The sequence below is a fragment of the Spermophilus citellus genome (assembly GCF_964194105.1).
Source record: "Spermophilus citellus genome assembly, chromosome: 9".
NCBI lineage: Eukaryota > Metazoa > Chordata > Mammalia > Rodentia > Sciuridae > Spermophilus > Spermophilus citellus.
This window is the reverse complement of record NC_138191.1, coordinates 119715571-119742025: the sequence shown is the minus strand read 5'-3', so window position 1 is coordinate 119742025 and position 26455 is coordinate 119715571. Positions and strand designations below refer to the sequence as shown.

Below are 26455 nucleotides of genomic sequence, written 5' to 3'. Positions count from 1 at the left end.
TGAAACACCCAGCATTAGTCAATTAGGTGTCCTCCTCCCCCAGCATGAACTCGGAAATAAAATTGCCCTCTGAGTCTTAAGCCAGTAAAATCCATGCATCATGGAGGAGAAGAGCCAGGTGGGGGAGTGAATGAGGCGAGAGATGGTTTTGTAAACGACTGAAGAGTTTTGTGAACGGTGCAAACCGCAATCAAGGTGACCCGCCTGTAATCTCAGGGAGGCAGGGCGAGGATGTGATTGAAATTGAGAAAGCAGAAGCCTAATCAATTGCATTGTGCTCTATCTGAAGGGAACAGAAGGCTGCAAGGAAATGGGGGAGCAAGGGAGATTCATTCAGCTGCTCCAGGGGGAGAGAGGGGGAATAAAAGAGATGATAGACACTGGGAGGCTTTAGTGTGCTGAGGAGCAGGGGGGATATGTGAACTTCAGGTGGCTCACTGCCCTGCTGGGTCTTCATGGGAACCACATGGGCACCACATGGGCATCCAGGTAGAAGGCAGAGCCCCAGAAGGCAGATAAAAATATTCTGGTTCCACAATAAGACTACAGAGATTGAGAGCACTGGTTTGGGGGCCAGAATACTTGGTTTAAGCCCCTGCTCTGCCACTTATGCCCTGTCAACCTTGAAAAAGCTGAATTCCTTCACTATGGCTCAGTTTCACTATTGGCAAAATGAAGACAGAACAGCCTTGTCTTTCATAGGGTTCTGTGAGGATGAGACGCCCCATGCACTCAGCAGGATGCTGGGCACAGCATAAACAATTTGTAAATGGCCATGGCAAAGAGAGCTAATGGGTACTGAGCATTTTGTTGCTAATTCACAGATGAGCAAATTGAGGCTTGGAGAGATTAATACTTGCGAAAAAATCCACATTGCCAGCCAGTGGGGGAGGCAGGATTCACAACAGATACTGCAGCTCCAGAGCTGGGCTCTTATCTGCCTACTCAAAGGCAGGTAGCAACGCTGCCCTCTTGCTTACACATCAGGCTGTTGTGAGGTGGATGGTCAGAGTCTAGGGCCCTCATGAAGAGTTTGCTCCCGAGTGATCTGCAGAGCTGCCTCCCACCTTTATGACAACCTGAGTGGCCACTTGGACTCTTCATTTTTTGTTCCCATTCAACAACCTCCAGCACAGGGAGAGGCACAGGGAACACTTGATTCACATTGACTGCTTTGTCCCCCTTTCCTTAGTGTCTCCAATTTGGGGATATTTCCAGGGTCTCTTTCTGCCAAAAACTAGGGAAGAAACACACACACATATACGCCAAATATACTGTCTTCCCACAGCCTAGAGGCAGTGAGGTCTAGTGAAAAGAACATGGTATTGGTGTAAGGCCTTCTGTATCACATACAGCTGTATGATCCTGCTATATCCATAACCCCTAAACCTAAGTTTTCTCATTTACCAATGGGGTAATCTTAAAAACAGGCTCAAGACTGGATTAAATGAAAAAAATTTTTTGATGTAAACACATCTGACATTCAGCAAGCAGGCACTTAATAAATGAGTTATTATTATTATTACTATTACCTCTCCCCAACCTTACAGAACTCCTTCAGTGCAAGGGCAGGTCTTATTCATGCTTGTGTTCTCAGGGTTCTGCTTAGCAAAGAGCCTGTCACATAATTGATGCCTAGTAACTGTTTGCCAATTGCAGCAGTGATTCTTAATAAGTCACAGGGTCAACCAACAATTCCTAATGTGAGAAGTGGGAAACCTTATTCTCTGTTCCCTTGTTTCCACAGGGAGGCAAGTCAAGTCCCCAGTTTCCCAAAGGAAGATCTAGAGGGTGGGACAATTTGTCATCTCACAGGTGCAAGGCAAGTTGTTTAGCACCCTTGATTCCAGCCAGTAGGAGCCCTCAGTCATTTTAACATATAAAACTGCTTCCAAAAGCTCCCTGGTGAGGTCCATAGAGTTAGACTAATCCTCAGGCCTCTCCTCTTCCTTCCCCTTCCTTCTACCTTCTTTTGGAGAACCAGCTGCAGAGGGCCCTTTGGGGTGTCCTTCCCTACTGCTCTTGAAAGAGGTTGTTCCAATGTGCCTATGATGAGTGGCAAGTCTCCTGAAATCAGGTAAACAACTAGCAAACCCACTGTGCACAGACTGAAGGCCACATTGGTATTGGAGGGGATATTTTGATCGATTTCCAGTTGCCTGTCTTCTCTGCCCATCTCTCAACTCATCCTAAATTCACATGGGGATGAGTAGTAGGACTTTCGGGTATCCTAAAACTCTGCTCCTTGTGCTTATCAGGTGTTAAGGCATCTCTTACCTTTCCCTCCTGCTCCCAATAGCCAAATCTTTCCTGTTCACCTCACTATTGCTCCAAAGGAAGATTCAGGGAATTTTCTTGGCTCAAAGATTTATATGGTCATTTTCCTCATTTACATAATCAATAAACACACATTATTTAGAGAGGCGACCTCAGCAACTTTCTCCCTCAGATCTGGGCCCGGACCCCAATCCTGGATCACAGCAGTCAACCAGCAGGAAAGGAATCAGGCAAAGAATTCCTCAGTCTGTAATTTACAAGAGAATTGAGAGCAGGGGGCAAATTCTTGGGGCTTGGGTCAGAGAGGAATGACAGGAGGATAGGAAAACAAAGATTGGAGTAAGTGGGAGAAGGGAAATCCATGTTATAAATAAGTAGACAAGGTGTGAGCATTTTGGAAAGGCAGGGGAGAGAGGCCAGAGGCATGTAATCCTCAGTAGTAAAAGAATAAACAACACTTGGGGTCAAAGTCAGTGAGAGATGAGCTCTGGGCGTCCGTTTCATCCTCAATCTGAGTGGGGTGTCCTAGTTTAGATTTAAGTGGGAAGGTGAAGAACAGTGCTTGGGGTCAGATTGGGTGAGGGATGAGCTCTTAACCTCAATTTGCCTCATCTATAAAATGAGTGGGTTGCCCTAGATGGTGTCAGAACACCTGTCCTCTGACATGCTCAGGGTCTATGGGGTTCTAAGCCTAGAGGCTTTGGGACCAGAGTCCTGGGAATTTGTAAAGGGTGTTAGGCAACCAGAGTGGTGGCTGATTCCCAACCAGGCTATGTCTGGTCTCCAGGCTGGTACTGTGGTTCTGTGGAGGTGAAGTAGTCTTCTAGGAAGGACTGCAGGTACTCAAAGGTGGGCCTCTCCTCTGGGTCCAGACGCCAGGTCTGTTCCATGACTTCATACAGGGATTCTGGGCAGCCAGGGGGGCATGGCATGTGGTAGCCATGCTCTACCCGTTCCAACACTTCACGGTTATTCATGCCTGTGGGGTGGTGCTCCGTCAGTTAGGGTACCTGGCCCCTCCCAAAGGAACTGCCAGGAGGAAGCCCTTCCTTGTGACCCTCCCCCAACCCCAGCACACCTGGGTAGGGGACTCGGCCCTTGGTGATGAGTTCAGTAAGCAGGATCCCAAAGGACCACACATCTGACTTGATGGTGAATTTGCCAAAGAGGGCTGCCTCTGGGGCTGTCCACTTTATGGGGAACTTGGTCCCTGGAGAGTTTGGAGGAAAAGGGAAAGTTAGTGAGGGGGGTCCTTGAGAACAGCTGGATTAAGAGAATGAGGAAGTAAGGATCTCAAGGATCTCGGGGACCCTGAAGACAGTCTTTGGACACAGCAGAAAGGACCTGGTATCTAGTCCTTTATGTGTCTAGTATATTGCTAAGCACTTTAAAAACATTGTGATTTTTCATAATAATAACAGCTATGTGCCTAGCTTTTACTACGTGCTAGGCACTGTTATTTTTTCTTCCTTCCTTTCTCTCTTTCTCCAGAGATCCAGAAGCCAGGGCCAGTAGACAAATGTTCTAGCACTGGGCTGCATCCTCAGCCCCAGGCACTGTTAGGTGATATATATATGCATTAATTCATGGAACCCTCATGAAAACTCCATGAGGTAGATACTAGGGTAGGCTACAAAAGAGGTACTGAGTAAAGTAACTTTCCCAGCTAGCACTGCCAACAAGTGGCTGGGATTCATACCAGGAATTCTGGTTACAAGAATTCAGATTCATACACCCTATTTCCTCTAGCTTAAGAATTGTGTGAATAACACATAATAGGAAAATATTTGTTGACTTACTGTTGTTTGAATATTTTCATTTTAGTTCAGAAAAGGCTGCTCATAAAGGTTAGGTGACTTGCCCATGCCAAATGTCTGGCAAGTGGCTGAGCTGGGATTTGAACCCAGAATTGCCTCTTGAACCCAGTGGCAGGGTTTCTGAGTATGCGGAACTCATGGCAGCCCCTTGGAGCTTTACAAACTCTAGGAAGGTGGGGTGAAGATCAGCACCTTGCTGGGGGTTGTATTCATCATCCTTGATGAGGCGGGCCAGCCCAAAGTCAGCGATCTTGCACACCAGCCGCTCCCCAACCAGGATGTTGGCTGCTCTCAGGTCTCGGTGGATGTAGTTCATGAGCTCCATGTAGGCCATGCCCTCAGCTACCTGGCGATGGGGGATAAGGTATGGGGAGAAGGGAGCTCATGTGGACGCCTCAACTCCTCAGCACCATAGCCTTGGGTGAGGGGTGAGAGTAGCAGTACTCTCCCTTACACCTGATACAGAGGGTGGGGCCGCACTTCCTAGGGTAGGCTAGGTATTTAAGAGCCCGAGGATTTGTGGAAAGATAACAGGAGCAAGATCTGAGAGACAAAGGCTGCTGGCTCAGTTTACCTGGGCTGCCATATCCACCAACTGGGGCAGATTCAAGTTCTGGCCCTCCCGGTCCTTGAGGAACTCCAGCAAGCTACCTGGGGAGACGAAGCCAGAAAATCAGCCACAAGACCCCTACTCCAGGCTGGCCTGCCCTAGATTGTTCGTGCCCCAATCCCGAACCTACCTAATCTAGCCCGGCCCCGCCTCCTGCTCCCAGCCCTTTCACGTGAGTCAGCCCCAGACTCAGGATCCCACCGGACACCTCAACTCCTCAGTAACTCGCCCAGATGTTGTCCTTGTACGGACTCCGCACACACCTCCGCCGGGGGCCCCCCGGACACGCCCCACTTAGACTCCGCCCCAGACACGTCAGGGATGGTGCGTTCTCCGCCCAAGTCCCACCCACCAGCTAAGCACACCCCCGGAGGCCCCGCCCCGCCCCGCCCCGCCCGCCCCACATCCCACTTGTTCTAACTTGGCTCAGCTGGGAATCCAGCACTCCTGAGGTTTCGCGTATTCCAGCCTCTCTCTAAGACTCTGTCCATTGTCCATCGTCCCTTCCCAGGTCGGGGTCCAGGTCCCACCCCGCCTTAACCTCGCACCAACTCCCGCCCTCCCAGGCCCCGCCTCTTGACCCGCCTCTCACCATGGCACATAAACTCCGTCACGATGTAGATGGGTTCCTCCGACACCACGGCATACAGCTGCACCAGCTTGTCATGCCGCAGCAGCTTCATGACCTGCGCCTCCTCCAAGAAGGCCTTCGGGGACATGGTGCCCGGCTTCAGCGTCTTCACCGCCACCTTGGTGCTACCATTCCATGTGCCTGCCCGGTGGCGGCATCTTGTCAAGATTCGCTCCCCGCTAGCCCAGGCCCACGCCCCAGCCCCTGGCCCCAGCTCCGGGGACTTCCGTACCCAGCCACACATCCCCAAAGCAGCCGGTGCCCAGCCGACGCTCCAGCGTAATGGAACTGCGACTGATCTCCCAGGCGTCCTTAGCCAGGCCCAGCGTTTGTGGCTTCATGGTAGTGCAGGCCGCTGTGAGCAGGTGGCACAGCCCATCATTCACCTCTAGGGGTGAGCAGATGGAGGGAGGTTACAGGCAGGGAGATTACAGTACACCCCCACACTCCTCATCCCACCCCATTCCTGTATCAGACCTCAAGGTCAGTCAATCATAAATAACTAGGGCCCAGGTAAGGTTCCAATCCAGGACAGAGGACAACTCAGCCCGCTGAGCGTATAAACATTTTGGTGCCTGGGGAAGGGAGTTGCACCCAGAGGGAGAGATGATCCCTATAAGGATTGGGACCTTCTCCTAGGAGGTGGCCTCCAGCTGGGCCTTTAAGGACAGATTCTGATAGGTGGAAATGGGGTTAGGGATTCCAGGCAAAACTGTGGACAAAAGGCCCACTCCTTTCCACGGATCTCATCCTTGGCCTAACCAATCAAGATGGAAACCTGGGCATTGACTCTCACCTTCTCCTCAATCCCAAAGCCAGTTTTCCACAGAGTCAGGCCCCTTCTGCCTCCTCCCCAGGTTCGGAATTGCCTGCTTCTCCTTCACTGTCACTGACTGAATCTGGCCACTATCACCTCTTACCTGGATGGCCATTGTCCCCTAACAGATCCCTCATTCTGCCTTGCCCCCTGGCATCCAAGCTCCTCTCAGCAACCACAATTTCTCACTGAAGTGCAGACAAATCGGTCAGCCCCTGCTCAGGGCCCTGTGATGGTGACCTTCTGCCCTGGTACCTAGGTGGAGCACTTAGGACATCACTCACACTCAATAGTTTTCAGATTTAGACCTTAAGACAAGAAACTGGCCAATTCCGTGCTCAGACTTTAGGAGATGCTGCTCGCCATGGTGGGGCTTTGCACCTCAGTTTCCTCTGAATCCCACAGAGTAGGATCCTAGGCTGGGAACCTCCATATGTGGGTTCTAGTCTCGGCCTGGCTACTATTGCGTTGGGGAAACTTCCTCTTCTCTGAGCCTCAATCTGTCCAACAGGTTTGCTCAGGGATCAGAGGCACCCACTCACCGATATAGTGCTGCACCAGCTCCTGCACTGAATGGAACTGGGCCCGCGTGGTGATGTAGTAGCCACCTGTGTCCAGCTTGCGGATTTTGTAATGTTTGACATGATCGCCTCTGTTCTGGTCCCAATCACGGATGGACAGGGAGTAGGCACCTGTGGGGAAGGGTCACTTTGGATCCACTGTCCTCCTCTCCCTCATTCTGGGAGCTGGAAGAGGCCCCAAAGACAGGAACTCTGTAGGGTTTTTTTTTTTTTTTTTTGCACTGGAGATTGAACTCAGAGCCTTGCACATGGTAGGCAAGCATTAACCACTGAGCTACATTTCCAGCCCTTTCTTTAAAATTTTATTTTGAGACAGGGTCTCTAAATTGCCCTGGCTGGTCTTGAACTTGGATCCTCGTGATTCAGCCTCCTGAGCAGCTGGAATTACAGGTATGTGCCACCACACCTGGCTGAGGCTAGGACTCTTTAGTCTGATAGCCATGTCTCTAGAACCCAGAGCCAGCCTGAGCCCTGCCTCTCTACTGGATCCCAGTCTTATCCCTGAACCAAGCACCACTGGCCAATCCTAGCCCAGCCTTAATGGCTGGGCCTCCCAGATGCCAGTGGCATGTGATAGAACCCCCACCTTTGGTAGTCTCACTCTCCCGAATGAGAAAGGCCCCTCTGGGGTTGCCTGGTGAGAGAAGCTGCCTCTCTGCATCCTTCCTTCCGATCTTTCCAAAGTACCACCTGTTGGGAAGGACAGGCAAGAATCAGGTACACTCCCTTCAAACCCCCTTCCCCCTGAAAAGCCAGGACTCAATTTCTTCACCTGTAAAATGGAGCTCAAACACCTACTTCATAGCCTGGTCATCAAGATCACGGAGCAGAGGAGTAGGAAATGCCTGGCACATAGTAGGTGTCACCCCAAAGTTAGGCTTCTCCTCTCTAACCTTTTAAGTATCTCTTGAATTAAAATTGCTAGAACTAAGTCCCCAGTGGCCTCATCAGGGTGTCACGGGTTCCCTTAGTTCATCTCACTGAAGTAAGTCCTCTATGCACTCATGAGGAAGTTGAGGCTCAGAAGGGAAGTGACCTGCCCATGAGGCTAGCTGATGTACTCCACCTAAAATCCTCTGCCACCCACCCTAGTTCTTTCCCCACCATCTCAAGCAATCACTCAGATCCCTCCCCAACCCCAGCTCCAAATGCTTCCTCCTCTGGCCTCCAGGACACCCTTTCTTGCTTCTTTTCTCCTTTTTCTCATGGTTCTCAACTGCTGCTTTCCTCTCATCCTCTTAAATTTAGTATTTTTGTCCTGAGTCTTGACTTCAACTTCAGGCCTTACCTACTCCTGCTTTCTCTTGGGGATTCTTTCTGGGATTCAATTATAGCCCTAAATCAACTATGCAAGTCCACTGGGAGAACAGAAGTGACACAGGTGCTATAGAAGACTTGGATGTGGTCTGATCAGTAGATTGACCGACGTGTTACCATTTGGGCTGAATTCAAAGGAGCATAATTTTCAAATCAAGGGAGGTAGAAGTCTCAGTGAACTCTGGGAGATTCAGTCCACACCTTCATGCTGGGAACAGTTTGGGGAACAAGGGAGGTATTCTCAAATGGTATGCCCAGGAGGGCAGGCAGAGGGAGGAAGGAGAAACGGTTTAAGGACTGTGTAGATGTATTCCCAAGTTTTTTCAAAGCCCTCCTCCTACCTCTACCCATAACATAAGCTACTTTCTTTTTTCTTTTTTTTAATATTTTTAGTTGGGCTGGGGATGTGGCTCAAGCAGTAGCGCGCTCGCCTGGCATGCGTGCCGCCTGGGTTCGATCCTCAGCACCACCTACCAACAAAGATGTTGTGTCCGCCAAGAACTAAAAAATAAATATTAAAAATTCTCTCTCTCTCTCTCTAAAAAAATATTTTTAGTTGTATATGGACACAATACCTTTATTTTTTTATTTTTATTTTTACATGGTGCTGAGGATCGAACCCAGTGCCTCCTGTGTGCTAGGCAAGCGCTGTACCACTGAGCCACAACCCCAGCCCCATAAGCTACTTTCTTAATAAACGGTATAATAAGAATAACACTTATGTCAGGTTCTGCTTTATATATGTGTGCGTATTCATTTAATTCTTATAATATTACAAGGTAAGTGCTATTATTATTAACCCCCACTAGACAGATAAGGAAATTGAGATACCTAGTGGTTAAGCAACTTGCCTGAGGCCACACTGCGATGCCAGAATAGGAACCCCAGCTGTCTGCTCTGGGCCCTGTGATCTTAACTGCGACTCTGCACTCAACCACAGCCTGCACTGGGCACTTCTTAGACATCTTGACATTGCCCCAGGAACCTCCCAAACCTCCGTCTTCTACATTATTACCCCTCCTCTCCTCCATGCCTCCCTCACCCTCTGCAGAAGGCCTTACCCAGCTTGTGCTCTGGACCCTGCCTGCCCTTGCTTCCCTCTGCTTGAGGAATTCCCTCACCCTATAAGCAGCCCCCATATGCCCACTTTTCTTCTTTCCCCAAAGGTAACTGCTCTAAGTCCCATCTTTTTTTTTTTTTTTTTTTTTTTTTTTTTTGGTAACTGGGAATTGAACCCAGGAGTGCTTAACCACTGAGCCACATCCCCAGCCCTTTTCGATATTTTATTTAGAGACTGGGTCTCACTGAATTGCTTAGGGCTTCGCTAAATCGCTGAGGCTGGCTTTGAATTTACGATCTTTCTGCCTTGGCCTCCTGAGCCACTGGGATTATAAGTGTGTGCCACCATGCTGGCTCTAAATCCCATCTCGCCATCAACATTGCCCTCAGCCTTTCTCACCTTGCCTTCACTTGAAAGTGTACTTCACACTTGCTGGCCTCCCACTCCTCCCAGGCTCTGCTGTCTGGCCTCTGCCCCCAATTCATAGGAAAGATCTCCATCAAGGTCACTCCCATTGCCAAATCCACTGGCAGCCTCTGACATGCTTTCTCATTTCCTGAAACTTCTCGCCCTCCCGGCTGTTTGGTGTTGGCCTGCCCTGTTCCTCCTCACGTCTCCTATGACTCCTTCTCTTCAGGGCAGCTTTCCCATTTTCCCCTTTCCCCTAGGACTTGGGTCCTAGGGCCAACCTCTCACTCTCCTCCCTCTTCCTTCACCCTCCTGTGCAGCTTTAATTATCATCCCTACTCTGAAGAGTCCCACATTTCAACCAGCCCAGGTATGCCATCTGCAAGGGCCACAGCACACAAGGGAAGGAATCTTAAGTACCAGTTAGGAAAAGGTGACCTTCTCCTGGACTATGAGCATGGGCTGGGCGCCTCCCATATAAAGCACAGTCTATTCTAATTGTTGGCAGCCTCCTCCACCAGGGTGTTCCTCTAAAACCTCAGTCCAACAAGCCCCCCCCCCCATAACCCATTACCTCTACTTGCCCCTTTGTCCTATGCCTTAACACTGGTACCACCACCCACCTGAAGTTGCCCTTGATTCTGCCTACTTTGCACAGCCAAATTACCAATCAATCACCAAGTCCTGGGGATTCCCATTCTGCAAGGACTCTTTTTTTTTTTTTTTTTTTAACCAGGGTACTCGACCACTGAGCCACATCCTCAGCCCTATTTTGTCTTTTACTTAGAGACAGGGTCTCACTGAGTTGCTTAGTGCCTTGCTGAATTACTGAGACTGGCTTTGAACTCAAGATCTTCCTGCCTCAGCCTCTCAGGCTGCTGGGATTACAGACCCTCAAGGACTCTTCTATCCTTTCTTTTCTCATAAATGTATGGCACCCAAGAGGATAGATCTTAAAAAGCTTTTATGAACCCCAATCTCCTCATCTATAAAAGGGGGACATTAATAATATCAATAAAGTTATTGTGAGAATTGAATGAATCAAGCTAGGTAAACTATCTGTTACAGGCTCTCAACTATATAAAAGTAGTCAGTGAATGTTAATTCCCTGCTATTTTTTTTTTCATTTTTTTTGGGGGGGTGCTGGGGATTAAAACCAGGGAGGGCCTTGTGCATGCTAAGCAGGAGGTGCTCTACCACTGAGCTACATCGCAACTCCTCCCTGCCTTTTTTTTTTTTTTTTTTTTTTTTTTTTGTGGTACTGGGGATTGAACCCAGGGGCGCTTAACCACTGAACCACATCCCCAGCCCTTTTTTGTATTTTATTTAGAGACAGGGTCTCGTCAAGTTGCTTAGCTTCTTGCTAAATGGCTGAGGCTGGCTTTGAATTCACAATCATCCTGCCTCAGCCTCCCAAGCTGCTGGGATTACAGACATGTGCCACCATGCCTGGCTCCACTTTATAGTTCTTTAAAGCTCACACACAGTTGCCATCATTGAGAGGCCAGGCAATTGCTGCAGGACTATCTGGCTTCATACAGCAGCTCTGCAGCTCACTAGCCATGTGGACACTGAGCCTCAGCTTCCTCATTTGTAAAAGAGGTAATAATAGAAGCCCTTTAAAGAGCATCCAGCACACAATACCTGCTATATATGTATTATTCACTATTATTTTCATCATTATTGTCTCATTTTATTCCCACAGTAACCTTATAAAAGTGTAGACAAGCGGGCAGGCTCAGAGTTTGGACTCCAGGATCTTATCCATAGGGCCGGCCTCCCGGCCTTCCCTACTCACTCTTCAGCTTGGATGGAGTCCACAGGAGCCACATAGTTGCTGGGGATGTAGCCAGTTTGTCCGGAGCTGAGAGACCGTGCCTCCCACCAGTCACCTTCACTGCAGGCATAGAATAGGGTGGTGAAGTGTTAGCAGCAGCTCCAACCCCTGGGGCACACAGAAGCCAGACAGGGCCATGCTGATTGGCTGGATACTGGCCCTTCCAACCCCTAATCTAGGGACTCCCCCATCTGGATCAGCTCTGCTCCCAGCCACTGCAGCTGTCCCAGGAGGGCTATTCTCTGAAGAAGGAATCAGTTTAAGGACATCTGGATCTCCTGACTTCTTTTCTCTCGCTCCTTACCTGGGCAGGAGTGAGTCAGCTAACTAGGTCTCTTGCCCCACTGATGCTCCCCCACCAATGGTTTTATATTTCCTTCTAGATAAAATCCAGACAGCTCATTCTTCTTCTTTTTTATTTCCTTTTAGATAAAATCCAGATAGCTCATTCTTCTTCTTTTTTCCTTCCCCGTGCTGGGTATGGAACCCAGGACCAGGCACATGCATTCCCAGCTCCTGGATCTCAATCGTTATGATCCGCCTAGACCTAACTGCTTGGTGGTTTCCAGGAGTCATCATTTATTCTCATTCTCTCTTCCTCCTTTCTCACCTCTTCCTTCACTCTTGGTTAATTTCTCTAATCTCATCTTAAAAATCATCTCCTCCAGGAAGCCTGCTCTGATCACCACTACCCTGGACACCAAGTTTGGTGTTCTTTTGTGCCCATATTTCCTCATGTTCCCTCCACCCACAAAGTAGTCACCCACGTTTTTTTGTTGTTTTTTTTTGGATGTGTATGGTACTAGGGGGGAACCCTGGGGCACTCTATTACTGACTTACACCCCTAGCCGGCCTGCTCCCTCCCTTCCCTTCCCTTCCCTTTCCTTTCTTCCTTCCTTCCTTCCATTTTTTCTTTCGAGACAGGATCTTGCTAAGTTGCTCAGGCTGGCTTTGAACTCGTGGTCCTCCTGCCTCAACCTCTGTAGATGGGATTACCCCCACCTCTGCCGCCATGATCACCCAGTGTTTTTTGTTTGGTTTGGTTTTTCAGTGCTGGGAATGGAACCCAAAACCCTGCATATGATAGACAAGTGCTCTACCACTGAGCTGCACCCCCAGGGGTTTTATTGTCATGCATATGTGTCCCCAACTTGTCTGAAGCTTTCTGAAGACAGGGACCAGGTAGAACTCTTCTGGGGGGGGGGGGTCTTGCTCCCAGCCCGCCTGGGGCCTGAACTAAGTGGTCTGGTCACTTACGTGTTGTTGAGGATATGGAACTTCTCGCCTTTGGTGAAGGTAAGGTCATCCTCTGTCCGGGCCTCATAGTCATACAGGGCAATGAACATGGTCACCCCAGTCCCTGCAGAGTCAGGGTTGCTCAGTAGAATAGGGAACAGAACAGAGCACCAAGGGTGCTGCACACCGAGATTCCTATTCCCCAGCCAGACACTGTGCCTCCCCATTGCCACAGAGCCCCAATTTTGCCAGAGGCCTTTGGAATCCAGTGGATTTTGGATTCAAAATTCACCTTGGCCCCATCGTAGATTTAGGATACACAGCTTCATGCCCTTCTTACCCTGGGGAGTCCCCAAATTGTCTACTTCTCCTCTTCCCCACCAAGAAGACCCCCCAACCTGGGAAGTGGCACCCGAGAGGCCAGAGGCATCTTCATTGAGGTGCCTCTCTCAGATGAGAACAGAGCTCCATCTCCCTCTCAGACTGGGGTTTCAGGGTAGGGCTGTGCACACTCCCTCAATCTGGGTAAGCTTGAGAGGACAGTTGCATCTTCCACATTAGTCTGGAAGCTTCTAAGGACAAGTCCACACGTCCCCTTCCCTCAGTTTCTCCTAGGACCCAGGAAGCACCTGTCTCCAGGCCTCTGGACTCACCTGAAATGCCCCTGATGGTGCCACTATCAAGGAAAGCAGGGCTGGTGGGCTGGGGGGTAAAGTTGTTATAGTTGGGGATTTGGGCAAAGGAGGGTGCAGGCCGGGCCTGAGTGGGGTCAGGGCCATAGCGATCTGCAGCCCCATAGCTCTTGAAGTCCCCTTCCAGGCCAACATCTTCCTTGGGCCCCGGCTCCAACTTCTTGCAGAACACACAGCCCATTCCAGGAACCCTGCTGCAGAATGGGGGTGTGCCTCACTCAGGGGCCCTTGCCAAGTGCACCACCCTATGCACACATGTGTGCACGGGCACACACACACACACACACACACACTTGCACAAGCACCAAGCTCCCACTCAAGGGCCTGGATTAGGATCCTCCCTAGTAATGGACAAAGGTGCAGCAGGGCCATTTTTGGGTCCGCTTTCATGTGTTTGAATAGAGTGTGTCTCCTCAGTGCTTGTCTCCCCGCCCCCTCAAGTCCACATTCCTGGGGCTGATGTTTTACATTGGATGGTGCTGTGTAGATTTACATATTTTTGCCTCCCATTGCTTTGAAATGTTGTTTCTGCGGCTCCTTCTGGGTGCTTGTGCATGTGTCTTTGTGTGTCTCTAAGTGTGTTTAATTGTGTGCATGCAGTTCCTGGTGAACATCTGTATGTGTAGGTTGGTGTGTACAGAGTTTGTGTGAAGGTCTGCAGGTGTGTTTGGCTATGTGTGTGCACATCCATATGAGCGTGTGAGTATGTGTTTCTGTGTGAGTGTCAGTCTGTGTATGTGTGCGTGTGTACAGGTCTGTATGAGTGGGTGTCTCTGGTCTGTATGTCTGTGACCATGAACACAGCTCTGGGTGGAAGCTTTTGAGCTTGTCTCTGAGCATGCCTGTGTGTGTCTGTGTGTCTGTGTGTCTGTGTCTGCATGTTTGCGTTTGAATGTGTAAGAGAGCTGTGTGCCTGCACCTGGAGATTCCCTGCAGAGGGGGATCAAGGCCATTTCCTGTCGTGGGTCCAGCCTCAGGCCTCTCAAGCTGCCTCATTCTGGCTCACCCATCCATTACCTAGCAACAGGGCCCTTGTAGGAGGAGGGGGCTGTGAGGCGGTTGTGGGGCCAGGAAGGCCACCCCCACCCTGTTTCCTGACCCTAAAAGCCTTAGTCCTCCCCCCTTCCCCCACTCACCCCACAGGCCCTGACTCCTGGGTCAGTAGGGCTGCTGCATCGTCCTTGGGAGGGGCTGGAGACCTGAGGGCGAGACAGAAGGACATGAAAGATGAAGGTCCTGCCAATGTTCCTGGCAGCCAGCTGCCCGGCTCCTGCCCTCTTCAGGAAGCCAGAAGGTCTGGGCTCCACCCCAGCATGACTTCTGCCTTCATTTTCCATCCCACCACCCCTGGTACACTTACACATCCACCCTCTCACGTAGGCCACACCACCCACACCAACTCTCTCACACTCAGATCCCCCTGACACCAACACATGAACACACACACCAGCACACAGTCACACAACACCACTCACAGCATATGCTTGCGTGAGTGTGCTTGCCAACACCACCACACACCAGCACAGCTCCAACAAGCCCAGGCTCTGATGCACGACAGCCCCCACACACGTCCACAGGCGTGGATGCCGCCCAGGTTAACAGACTCTCACACTCAGACGCTCATATTTTTGTATTTAGACCCGTATCTCTAATTGGATTTCTATCAAGCTATGCTCAGCTCCCTGGAACCTTGCCTCTGCTCCCGGCCTGGCCTGGGCAAACCCCAGCAGCCCCTAGGATCTCTGGTGCCAGAACAAAAGCAGACACCTACCTCGAGAGCTCCACTCCTAACCGCACGTCAGAGAAAGGTTTAGGGCAGCAGTTAGAGCCAGTAGTCCCCTGGGGAGCTCCCCAAATGAACCAAGCCTTCCCTAGCAATAGTGTCCTCTGAGCAACAGGGTAGGGAGGTCATTGAGCAAGGGGTCCCCACCCCTCCTCTGGGCCAGAAATTCTGCCATTGCAACACTCAGAGAGGAACTGGCTGGGGAGAGGGCTCTGTTTCCCAAGATGTAAGAGGAATGGAGAGCTGTAGGGTGGGGCCATCTCAAAGAACCCCAGTTTCCCCGAGAGGGGTCTGAAGATCTTGGAGATAGGGGGGCTCTAACTTGCCTCCTTTGGCCCCCTCTTGCCCTCCTCTACAAAGAGACTCTTCCTCTTTTCTCAGAATCCTGCCCTTCCAAACCAACACCACCAGTCTTTTCCAGGAGACCTTCGTACCTTTAACAGGTTCAGTTGCCTGTGGACAGTTCTGTCAGACCAGTGGCCAGACCTCTGCCCTAGCCCCACCAGCCCCTCTCACCCTTCACTGGAACTGTTCTCTCATGGGGCGGAGGGTGACACCCATGTGGTGAACTGTGAGGACAGTTGTGGTGAGAGGTCTGCCCTAAAATAGGCCCCGTTCTCTAGACTCCCACTGAGACCTTTGCCCCAGGACCCTTCTCCTGTGAAACCACCGTCTGAAAGGCCGGGTTGCAATGTGGTTGGGGCAGGGGAGAGAATAAAGGAGGAGAGGAAGGAGACATCTAGGACCCAGTTGAAGGAACTTTAGGGAAGGTGAGAGGAGAGATAGGATGGATATGAAAGCAAGGGTTCCAAGGTAAGAATGAAGGTCTTCTCACAGGAAGACAAGCACACACCTCAAAAGCTGCACTGAGCTAACGCCAACCCACACAGGCCTCTTGACACATTCTTGGACATTGTCTCAGCCGCATACCACACATCATACAGACTCTGAGCTCCTCTGTGCTGATTCCCAGACACATACATCTTCAAGTGTTCACACGCCACATATACACGAACTTCCAGCCCTCATCCATCTGTACGTAGACATACACACAGCCTCTCCACAAGAACAGTAAATATGGCTGGCTTCTGTAATTCCAGCTACCTGGGAGACTGAGGTAGGAGGATTGAAGGTTAAAGGCCAGCCTCAGCAATTTAGTGAGGCCCTAGGCATCTTAGTGGGAGCTTGTCTCAAAAAAAGAAAAAAAGAAAAAAAGATTGGGGATTTGGCTCAGTGGTTAAGTGCCCTTGCCCTTGGGATCAATTCTTGGTACAAAAAAAAAAAAAAAAAAAAAAAAAACCCAGCAAAATATGGAATTTATAGCATTTTCTATGTACTTGCCAGTATGTTAAACTGTACCAATACCACCTCACAACTACCCTATAATTTAAATTTTTTTTGTACTGGGGATTGAACTCAGGGGCACTCAACCTCTGAGCCACATCCGCCCTATTTTGTATTTTATTTAGAGACAGGGTCTCACTGAGTTGCTTAGCTCCTCACCATTTCTGAGGCTGGCTTGCACTCGCTATCCTCCTGTCTCAGCCTCCCGAATCGCTGGGATTACAGGCATGCACCACCACGCCTGGCCTAATTTTAAATATTTTTTAAAATTATTTTTAGTTGTAGATGGACACAATAGCTTTATTTCATTTATTTACTTTTTTGTGGTGCTGAGGATCAAACCCAGTTCCTCACATATCCTAGGCAAGCGCTCTACCAATGAGCTCCAACTGCAGCCCCTAAATTTAAATATTTTTATTATTGCTGAGGCAACTCAGGCACAGAGAGGCTTAGAAAGTTGTCCAAGATCACCCAGATGTATCTTGGCATTTGACTCCAAAATCTGAGCTGTCGACCAATCCTCTCTATTCCCTGTCACAGATATAGGTAGTTGCAGCCATTTCTACAAATAAATGTGTGCAAATTCAGAGCCTGGATAGGGACACACATAGATTACATAGCCTTCTTCTTGAGACAGCCCCGCACAGCTCTCCTCTATAGGATACAAACTTATACAACTCTGGGGTCCACACACAGCTGCACTGTTCTCACTTCCAAATAATACTCAGGTGCAGATTGCCACAGCATATCTCTACAGTCCAAGGGGAGCCGCAGATTCTGCATTCCTGGTATGGGGGTAAGGAACAAGACCAAAAGCTAGTGGGCCGAGGAGGAGCCCTGACAGGGCTGATGTTTGGCCAGCAGGCAGAAGTGAGCAGCTCTCAGGGCTTTATCACACCCAGACTTGAGGGGACCCATCTGGGCCTGGCTCTTGGGACCAGTATGCTAAGGGGCTGAGAGGCTGTGGGACACAGGGTTTGGCATCTGCATGGCCTTAGAGAGGGGTCATATTGCATGTGACCATACTCATGTATTTTTTTTTTCTTTTTTCTATCTTTCCTTCTTTTTTGGTACAGGAATTGAACCCAGGGACTCTAACACTGAGCCACATCCCCAGCCCTATTTTGTATTTTATTTAGAGACAGGGTCTCACTGAGTTGCTTAGGGTCTTGCTAAATCGATAAGGCTGGCTTTGAACTCTCTGTCCTCCTGCCTCAGCTTTCCAAGCCACTGAGATTACAGGCATGCACCACTGCACCTGGCAGCTCATGTGTTTTTTGTGTTTTGTTTTTTTTTTTTTTTGGTGGTGCTGAGGATTGAACCCAGGGCCTTGTGCCTGCAAGGCAAGCACTCTATCAACTGAGCTATGTACCCACCCCCCCACTCCCAAGTAGTTTTTGTCAGAGAGAAAAAGATGAGAGAGAGAGAGAGAGAGAGAGGGAGGGAGGGAGAGAGAGAGAGAAAGCAGGGGTGGGGTGGGCAAAGACTGAGAGAGAAATAAAGAAAGATTAAAAAAAAATCTAAAAAGCCAGAGAGACAGAGGATGGGAGGAAAAAAAATCAAGCCCTGATTTGTAGCATTTGCTGATGTCCCTGGTGTAAATACTCCCACCATGGCTGACTTAAGGCTACTGAAGTGACTTCTGGGAGGCAGAGCTGGAAAGGGAATGCAGAGAATCAGCTCCCCTCAGCCAGTACCAGGCAGCTCCCACCCGTCACCACCAGAGAGAGACCCCAAAAAAATGCAAAAAGAAAAGTGGAGACAGAAATGCAAGGTAGAAAGAAGACCAATGGAGAGATAGAAACAGAAAAAGAGAAAGGAAAAGATGAAAAGAAAGGTCAGTAACAGAAAAAAACTAAAGAGACTACAGAGCCAGAGGTGGTGGGAAGCCAACAGGACTAGAGAAAGCAGGCTGTGTCCTCTCCGCTCAGGCATCTGCATGAGAATAGTCCCCAGGACTCTTTGTCCCTTGCTCTGATCCCAACTCTCCTGCCACCAATTCTCTAGACTTCCTCAAAGTCTGGATGACAGACATTATTAGTAAAAATATGCTAATTTATTAAACATTTACATAGTGGTTGGCATCATGCCATGCAATTCCTATGCATGATCTCAGTTGGTGACCTTATGAAATAGGTTTATTTAATTTTTAAGTTGTTGATGGACCTTATTTTATTTATTCACTTATATGAGGTGTTGAGAATCAAACTAGTGCCTCACATGTACTAGGTAGACGCTTTACTACTCAGCTACAGCCCCAGCTTGGTAGATTTTATTTTTAAGCTTTATTTTACAGAAAGGAAACTGAGGCACAGCTGTTAGTAACTTGCCCAAGATTACATTTGCAGCAGGAGGTCAATCATTTGGTTCCAAAGCCCACCTAGGCACTGTTCTATTTTGTGATTCTAGTAGAAGCAAGGATGTGTGTCCCTTTATGAGTGCCTGATGTGTGCCAGGCCCTGTGCTACATGCTGTATATTGTGGTTATGGCCCAGAGAGAGAAACTGATCTGCTCTGTCTCTTTCCTGGGAGACCTGCTATCACCAGAAAGGGAGTGACTCAAAGAATGGCCACCAGCATTCTGGGCACTGCAGGACCTGGAGCCTATTTGTGAATTTTTTGTGTGTGCGTACTGGGAATCAAACCCAGGGCCATGTGTATGCTAAGCACGTACTCTACCACTGAGCTATAACCCGTGTCCAGAGTATGTTCCTTGAACATCTGGTTAACAGGAATAGGTTCTCAGAGCCCCATCAGGATCTAAATCAGATTACAGGTATCAGAGCTGAGATCCAACCTTAGATCACCGTACTCCCTAACTTCAACATCCACCCCTCGGTGACCCTCTCTAGGTCTGTTCTTTAGATGAACATCAAGGCCTCAGAGTCTCAGTTTTCTTGTCTGCACCTTCCATCCAGAACTGTTGTGAGAACTTCATGTGACAAAGCTCTTGCTTAGTGTGCAATGGCTAAGTTAGGCTGAGACCCACCAAAGCAGAGTAGCATGGCTTCCAGGGACACTTGTTAATCTACTCTCCTCTTGTGTGCAGGTGGGCAGTGACTTGCCTGTCACAAAGCCAGGCAGAAGATTCAAAGCCAGGACTATGAATTCAGTCCAGAGTTCTGTTCCTGGCACTGTGGTGGTGTTCTCCAAAGCCCAAGCAAGATCATGCTGTCCGTGAATGGTGAATTTCATTCTCCCTACTCAATCCCCGGACAACTGAAAACATCATCCCTAACATGTCACATGGCAGCTAACCACCCAGCAGGGAATCTGTCTCCCACTCATCTCTACCTTATACATAGGAGCTCCAGGCCCACCCATCTTTTTTTTTTTTTTTTTTTTTTTTGGTACTAGGGATTGAACTCAGGGGCACTCAGCCACAGAGCCACACCCACAGCCCTATTTTGTATTTTATTTTATTTTTTGTACTGAGGATTGAACTCAGAGGCACTGGACCACTGAGCCACATCCCCAGCCCTATTTTGTCTTTTATTTAGAGACAGGGTCTGACTGAGTTGCTTAACGCCTCACTATTGCTGAGGCTGACTTTGAACTCACAATTCTCCTGTCTCAGCCTGCAGAGCTGCTGGGATTACAGGCATGAGCATGGCCCAGCTCCAGCCATCCTTTTTTGAGGGCCATACTTCCCAAAGGCCTTCAGGGCTTTGATGTAGGCACAGGATGTCCTGCCCTCTCAACCCCTGCCAAGGATCTGGGGATCAGGAGACAGATTAAGGCTCATATTCTACTCCTGCCTGACAACTAGCTTGAGATATTGGGCAATTCATCTCTCTGAATTGACGTTTTTTGCCTATAAAACAGGAATACAAATTTCTACCTCACTGGGTTGTTCCTGAGCATCAAATGCTGTCAAGCCCCTGACATATCAGGCACACAGTAGGTGCTCAGTGAACTTTCACTTCCTTCCTGTCCCTTTGAAGAAAGGGGGGTATTTTAGGGGGAGAGGTGAGAGTGCAAGATTGGGCAGGGTTGAGAAGAAAGAGAAGTTCCCAAGCAAGGTGGGAGTGCCTAGCACGCCTGGGGATTTCACCAAAAGGGAACTGGGACTTGGGGCAGTGGCAGGAAACCACCATCCTGCAAGAGTTCCGGCTTCTCCTCAGGCTCCTGGCTAAGCAGGGGCAGGCCCTAGGCCGGAGGGGCAGAAGTAAGTCTAAGGTCTGCAGACTCCCACATCCCTCTCAAGCCCTGAGCCCTCGCTGAGGGCTTCCATCCTTGCTTGCAGTCCTCTCACTGAGTCCTGCCACCCACATGCCTCAAGGGCCCTTACTGAGCCCTCATTTCCCTCACTGAGGCCCTCAGCTCTCATCAACCCTCTTGTATCTCAACCTTCCTCTCTTGAGGCCTCACAGCTCTCCCCACCCCTGAATGTGCAGAGGCTAAGACTTACCCCATGAGACGCACTCTTTCACCCCTGATAAGGCCAGGGGAGTGTGTAAGTGCACATGCGTGTGTGTGTCTGCGTATAAGTGAGGCCTCTCTGTGACACACTAGTTCTACCCTCCACATGGTCTTGAGGATAGAAGCTGAGTTTTTTCCACGTTCTTTTGGGTAAATTTTTTCCACCTATCACTGAAAATCTGCTCACTAACCTCTAAAACAGGGGTCTTTTCATCCTGCTGGCTTGAGACTCAGGAGAATGGGAACCATGAGTAGTTTGGGGGGAACTGAGGGAATCAGATCTAGGTTTCATAGGTGGCCAAATGGGAAGTGCCCCCAGGGGTGCTGCTGGGGTAGGGTGGGAGGCATCTTGCCCCCTCCTATCTTGGCCAACCCAGTCTGCTCTGTAAGGAAAAGGCTTTAGCTCCTCCTTCCTTTCCCAGATCTGGATTTCCGTACCCATCGTGCCAAGGTCTGGCCGTTTCCTTTGGCACATCAGCCCCAGGTGGCTACAGAGAACACCCAAACAACAACACATAAGCTCCAGGCTCAAGCTCATTCACTCAAAGCCCAAACCAAACTCACTAACACTCACACCCTCACTCACAGCTTCATACCCACTGCTGAGAAGGAGCTAACCTTAAACCCACGGGCCCCACCATTTCCTCCCCATTCCACCATCCCCCTCTCCAGAGGTCATATGAGTTTAGTCAAGAATGGAATGGGGCTGGACACTTTGGCACACACCTGTAATCCCAGTGGCTCCAGAGGCTGAGGCAGGAGGATCACAGAGTTCAAAGCCAGCCTCAGCAAAAGTGAGGTGCTAAGCAACTCAGTGAGACCCTGTCTCTAAATAAAATATAAAAGAAGGCTGGATGTGGCTCAGTGGCTGAGTGCCCTTGAGTTCAATACCCTATACAAAAAAAAAAAAAAAAAAAAAGAATGGGGACTCAGGCCTCAGCTCTGGCTACTTCCTGCACCATAATAAAATGAGATATCCTGGATTCAGGGCCTCTACTGCTGGCCCTGCAAGTCACTGACTTCCAAATCTGCATCCATCCATGAAGTGGCAACAGAGCCCTGCTCTTCCATCCCCACCACAAACCTAAAGATGCAAAGGCCTCAAGATCCCTGAGAGACCATAGGCCTGAGGGGCAGCCAACCTGATGTGGCACATGGAGGATGGGGACAGATCCCAAACCCTGCTGGGATCCCTAGTATGAACTCTCAGCAGATACACAGTAGATGCCAACTATGTGCTGCTGGTCCCTGGAGGTGCTGTCAGTAAGACCCAGGCTTTCAGCTCCCCCATCAGGTTTTGAGAAGGTGAAGGACAGTGATAACCTTAACCCCTTCAGCAAAAGCGCTTTATCTGTAGTCCCAGCTAGTAGGCAGACTGAGGCAGAGGATTCCAGGGCCAGGCCAGTCTAGGCAATTTAGCAAGACCCTGACCCCAAATAAAATAAAAAGGGCTGGGGATGTAGCTCAGAAGTAGAGCTTTAGCCTAGCCCGCCTGAGGCTCTGGGCTCAATCTCCAGTAGAGCAAAACAAAACAAAAACTGCTTTTCTGCAGGTGATTCGCAAGGAGGAGAAATAATTTCTCCCGTTAGTTCAAATGAGGAAGAGACTGAGAGAAGTCCTGTAACTTGCCTTTAGTCACACATCAATTAAGAACCCAATCTTGCTAAGAACCCAGCTCTCTGAGACTGCAGATCCCTCACCCCAGGATCCCTGAATCCTGAATGCCATCTCCACACTCCTTGGTTGGGCAGCATGCCCCCAACGGAGGATCCAAAACGGGACCAAAGGGGGCCCGCCAGCAGTGAGCCTGCAGTGACCCAGCGCCCGCTGGCCTCTCCGCCCTCTCGTTGCCATGGAAACAGCCCCTCCAGGCATTCGCTGTCAAAGGCAGGATTTCCGTCGGGGCGGCCAGCAATTCCCGGATCCCGAGGGGAATGCGGACCTAGACCGCTACTGCGGGCGGGGAGGGGGCGCCCCGAGAGGCCGGTCCCTGCTGAGGGCGGGGACTTCCCCAGGAAGCTGGGACCCACGCCTCTAGCGCCTTGAAGGAATCCCCTGCCACCGGAGCCCGCCCACCACTGCCGGACCCGAGGGTCTGGGGGCTGCAGTCGTGGCCGCCTAGCCTACCTCGCCGGCCACCGGCCTCACCCCGACTTCTGCCGATTCCAGACAAGGGGCATTCCTGGACCCCCGGGACTATGCCCCGTACTGCGTCCTCCACAAATCATCCTCCTTGCCTCCCTTCGCGTGAGCTCCCGCGCCGGATCCTGCCAGGATCCTCCACCTAGTCCCCCTCTATCAGAGCTCTCAGCGTCTCCCTAATTTCTCACTCTCAAAGTCCCCTCCACTTCTCCCCAAGACCATTTTGGGGTTCCCCTGAGCCCCTTCCTTTGACTCTACTCAAAGTCTATCAACCTCACTCCCTAGGCTCCCTTCATTCTCCCCATCAGACCTTTTTGGGGGGTCTCTTTAGTTTGCTTTCTCCATATTTTCTCAGCTCTCTCCCCAAATTTTATCAGCCTCACTCTGCAGGTCTCCAGTGTTCCTCCTTAAGCCCTTTAGGGGTGGTATCCCTGGAGGTCAGCTCCCTGAGTCTGCTCCCCAAGTGCAAGCTCATCCCCCGACGATCTAGAGTGTCCCTGCGGGACCGGGAGGGGCACCACCTGCCCATCCCAGCCCCCACCTGTCACGGCCGCCTACCTGGTCCCAGGGGAGCCCGCTTCTGACCGACCTGGGGCGACCCAGCCCCGGTTCCCAGAAGCCACAAGTGCTGACGTGGGGGAGAAGTGGGGTGCTGCCCGCCTCTGCCCGCTGCCCCTTCTGGGCAGAGAGGAGGAAGCCGCCTCGGACTTCTCTCTTATTGCGGTAGCGGCGGCGGCGGGGAGAATTCGCAGTCACGCCCCATCCCCAGGCCAGCAGCCCGCAGCGGGGAGGGGCCCCCAGATCCCGGCCCGCCCGCCCCCACTTTCCGCCTTCCCAGGTTACCTGGGGTCGGCTCTCCCAGCCCCCTCCCCACACTCCAGCCCCTCCCTGCGACCTGAATGCTCTGCGATGCCTTTCCAAAGGGAGAGGTTTCTCACCCCCAAGAAGCACCTGCTCATTTAGAATCATTGTAGTGGAGATCAATTGTCGCTTTTCTTTGTCACTGAGAGACACCCCCCCCCCCAACACACACACACCTCTTTTCCTGCTGGTAAAATTGGGAACCAGATCAGAACTGGCCTTACACAAGTTCTCAAAGACAGTTGACCTTCGACTGCTGTCACCAGAGCCACCATGGATCCTGTCACCATGCCTTGCCTTCCCTTCCTTAGGAGATGGGGAGGAGGGAAGACCCTGCCCTTAAGAAACTGCTTTACAGAGGAATACATTCTCAGGCCACAGTCACACGCCCAAGTTTTAGAAAACCTGGATGCCATCCTTTATCATCATTCCAGCCTTTCCTACTGAGGATCCCTGATCCCTGCCCATCCTGGGATTCACACCCTTCCCCATTGTTACTTCTTCAGCTTTAAACCGAGGACCAGGAAAATTGCTCCTGTCTGGGGAGGAAGAAGGGGGCCTGAGAGGGTTGTTAAGTGGAGAAATATATGGGGTGATGGTGGAGGGGAGTAAACACAAAGGCGGGGCAATTGATTGTAGGCAATGACACCATGACTTTGGCTTTGGAATGAAAAACTGGGATAGGTGTGTTTCTATGAAAGGACAAGGGTGTGTGTACAGCAGTGTGTCCCATATGACTTTAGGGTGACGGCAAGTGGTGGGATGTAGATAAGAATGCTTTCTCTTAGGAAAATGGAAGAGAGATGAGGAGGAAGACAGGAAAGTCAGTGGAGGTGCAAGGACTTTGGAAGGGTGGCCTTGTCCTGGCTGGGCAGCTTACCTCTACCACTGAGCACCTCCTGACTCTTCACTGGTTCACATGTTTTATTTACAAATAGGGAACACAGAAATGAAAGAGACTGGTCCCTGCTCTTGGGGGAGCTTCCAGGCTATCAGGCTTGCTCTGTCATCCTTCAGGTTCTGGCTCACAGGCATCTCCAGGAGATCTTCCCTCATCCCCAGCAGAGCACCCAGCAACCCCTGCCTGGTATGTCACTGGCCCAAGGGGGTGGGCGAGAAGGATGTTTTCCTCAAGGTCAGGACTGAGCCCGGCTCACTTCAATGCCTCCAGTGCCCATGCAGGTCCTGGCAGAGTAGCAGTCTTTCTGGGCATCGGAATACACAAATCAGCCAAAGAACAAAAAAATTAACAGATAAGGGCTGAGTTGTAGCTCAGTGGTAGACCCTTTGCCTAGCACGTGTGAGCACTGGGTTCGAGTCTCAGCACCACATATAAGTGAATAAATAAAATAAAGGTCCATCAAAAACTTAAAATTAAAAAAAAGAATAGGTAAAGAAATGAAAGTCCAGTGAAAAATAAATAATTAAAGGTAAGAATGAAGAAATTAAAAAAACAATGACTGAATAATCAAATGAATGAAAGAACAAAATTGATGCTGTTTTTTATAATTTATTTATAACAAATACATATTTGTATGTATGTGGAGGGTGCTTGGGTTAAACTCAGAGATGCTTTACCACCGAGCTACATTCCCCAGCTCTTAATTTTTATTTTGTTTTTTAATGGAAAGCATATTTTTTAAAATTTTATTTATTTATTTATTTTGGTACCAGGGATTGAACCCAGGGGAGCTCAACCACTGACCTACATCCTCCACCCTTTTTTGCAGGGGAGGGAGATACCAGGGATTGAACTCAGAGGCACTTGACCACCTGAGTCACATCCCCAGCTCTATTTTGTGGTTTATTTAGAGACAGAGTCTCACTGAGTTGCTTAGCACCTCACTTTTGCTTAGGCTGTTTTTGAACTTGTGATCCTCTTGCCTCAGCCTCCAGAGCCACTGAGATTATTGGCGGGTGCCACATCACCCAACAAGCTCTTTATTTTTTATTTCACTTCTCACTAAATTGTTGAAGGCGGCAGCAAACTTGTGATCTTCCTGCCTCAGCCTTCTGAGTCACTGAAATTACAGGCATGGGCCACCACACCCTTCTTTCTTTCTTTCTTTCTTTCTTTCTTTCTTTCTTTCTTTCTTTCTTTCTTTCTTTCTTTCTTTCTTTCTTTATTGCAGGGCTGCAGATTGAACCTGTGGCCTCATTAATGCTAGGCAAGTATTCTACTATTGAGTTACACCCCCCAGTTCTTTTTATTTTTTATTTTGGGTCATGGTTTACCTAAGTGGAGGCTGGCCTTGAATTTGAAATCCTCTTCCTTAGCCTCCTGAGTAACTAGGATGACAGGCATAATCCACAGCACTCAGCTTGACTGTCCTTTTTAAAATATGTATTGGATCACATTTCTTCCTTGTTTAAACTCTCCCAGTGATTCACTTTTCATTCTCATTAGAATTATAAAAATAAAATATAATACAATAATTAAAAAAATATCCAAAGACCTTGTCATGACTTGCCCCCTTTCCAGTCCCATAATGAACCATCTTCCGCTTTAGCTCCAGCAGAATCCTTTTCCTAGAACACATTGAATGTTTGCCTCTGAGCTTTCTTGCACATTGTTCCCTTTCCCCAGGACACTCTTTCCCCTTGCTCTTCACAGTCCTGA

General features: G+C 49.7%; 1 protein-coding gene across 5 annotated transcripts; it reads right to left on the bottom strand.

The window, feature by feature from the left end:
- Positions 1-1447: 1447 nt before the first annotated feature.
- FGR (FGR proto-oncogene, Src family tyrosine kinase) lies at positions 1448-23702 on the bottom strand. Of its 5 annotated transcripts, none has more exons than XM_081306002.1 (13): positions 23533-23601; positions 14420-14482; positions 13245-13474; positions 12613-12715; positions 11317-11415; positions 7320-7423; positions 6695-6844; positions 5568-5723; positions 5297-5476; positions 4669-4745; positions 4287-4440; positions 3356-3487; positions 1448-3256 (listed from the first exon to the last, which is right to left on the bottom strand). In XM_081306002.1, the coding sequence occupies exons 3-13, from the start codon at positions 13462-13464 to the stop codon at positions 3048-3050; spliced, it is 1584 nt and encodes a 527-aa protein (XP_081162128.1). In that variant the 5' UTR covers positions 13465-13474; positions 14420-14482; positions 23533-23601; the 3' UTR covers positions 1448-3047. The 5 variants fall into 5 exon arrangements, with proteins under 5 accessions (XP_081162128.1, XP_081162129.1, XP_081162130.1 ...); XM_081306003.1 differs by lacking the exon at positions 23533-23601 and adding an exon at positions 15055-15141; XM_081306004.1 differs by having other exon boundaries at positions 1449-3256; positions 13245-13477; positions 23533-23702.
- Between the last annotated feature and the right edge of the window lie 2753 nt (positions 23703-26455).

What these genes read in the sequence shown, in the direction of transcription:
- FGR (XM_081306004.1), bottom strand. Translation starts at nt 13,464, where the DNA reads ATGGGCTGTGTGTTCTGCAAGAAGTTGGAGCCGGGGCCCAAGGAAGAT. An exon ending in CACCATCAGGGGCATTTCAG is followed by an intron (nt 12,716 to 13,244) that starts GTGAGTCCAGAG and finishes CTGACTCTGCAG; the next exon opens with GGACTGGGGTGACCATGTTC. An exon ending in GACGGAGTTTATGTGCCATG is followed by an intron (nt 4,746 to 5,296) that starts GTGAGAGGCGGG and finishes TCGTCTCCCCAG; the next exon opens with GTAGCTTGCTGGAGTTCCTC.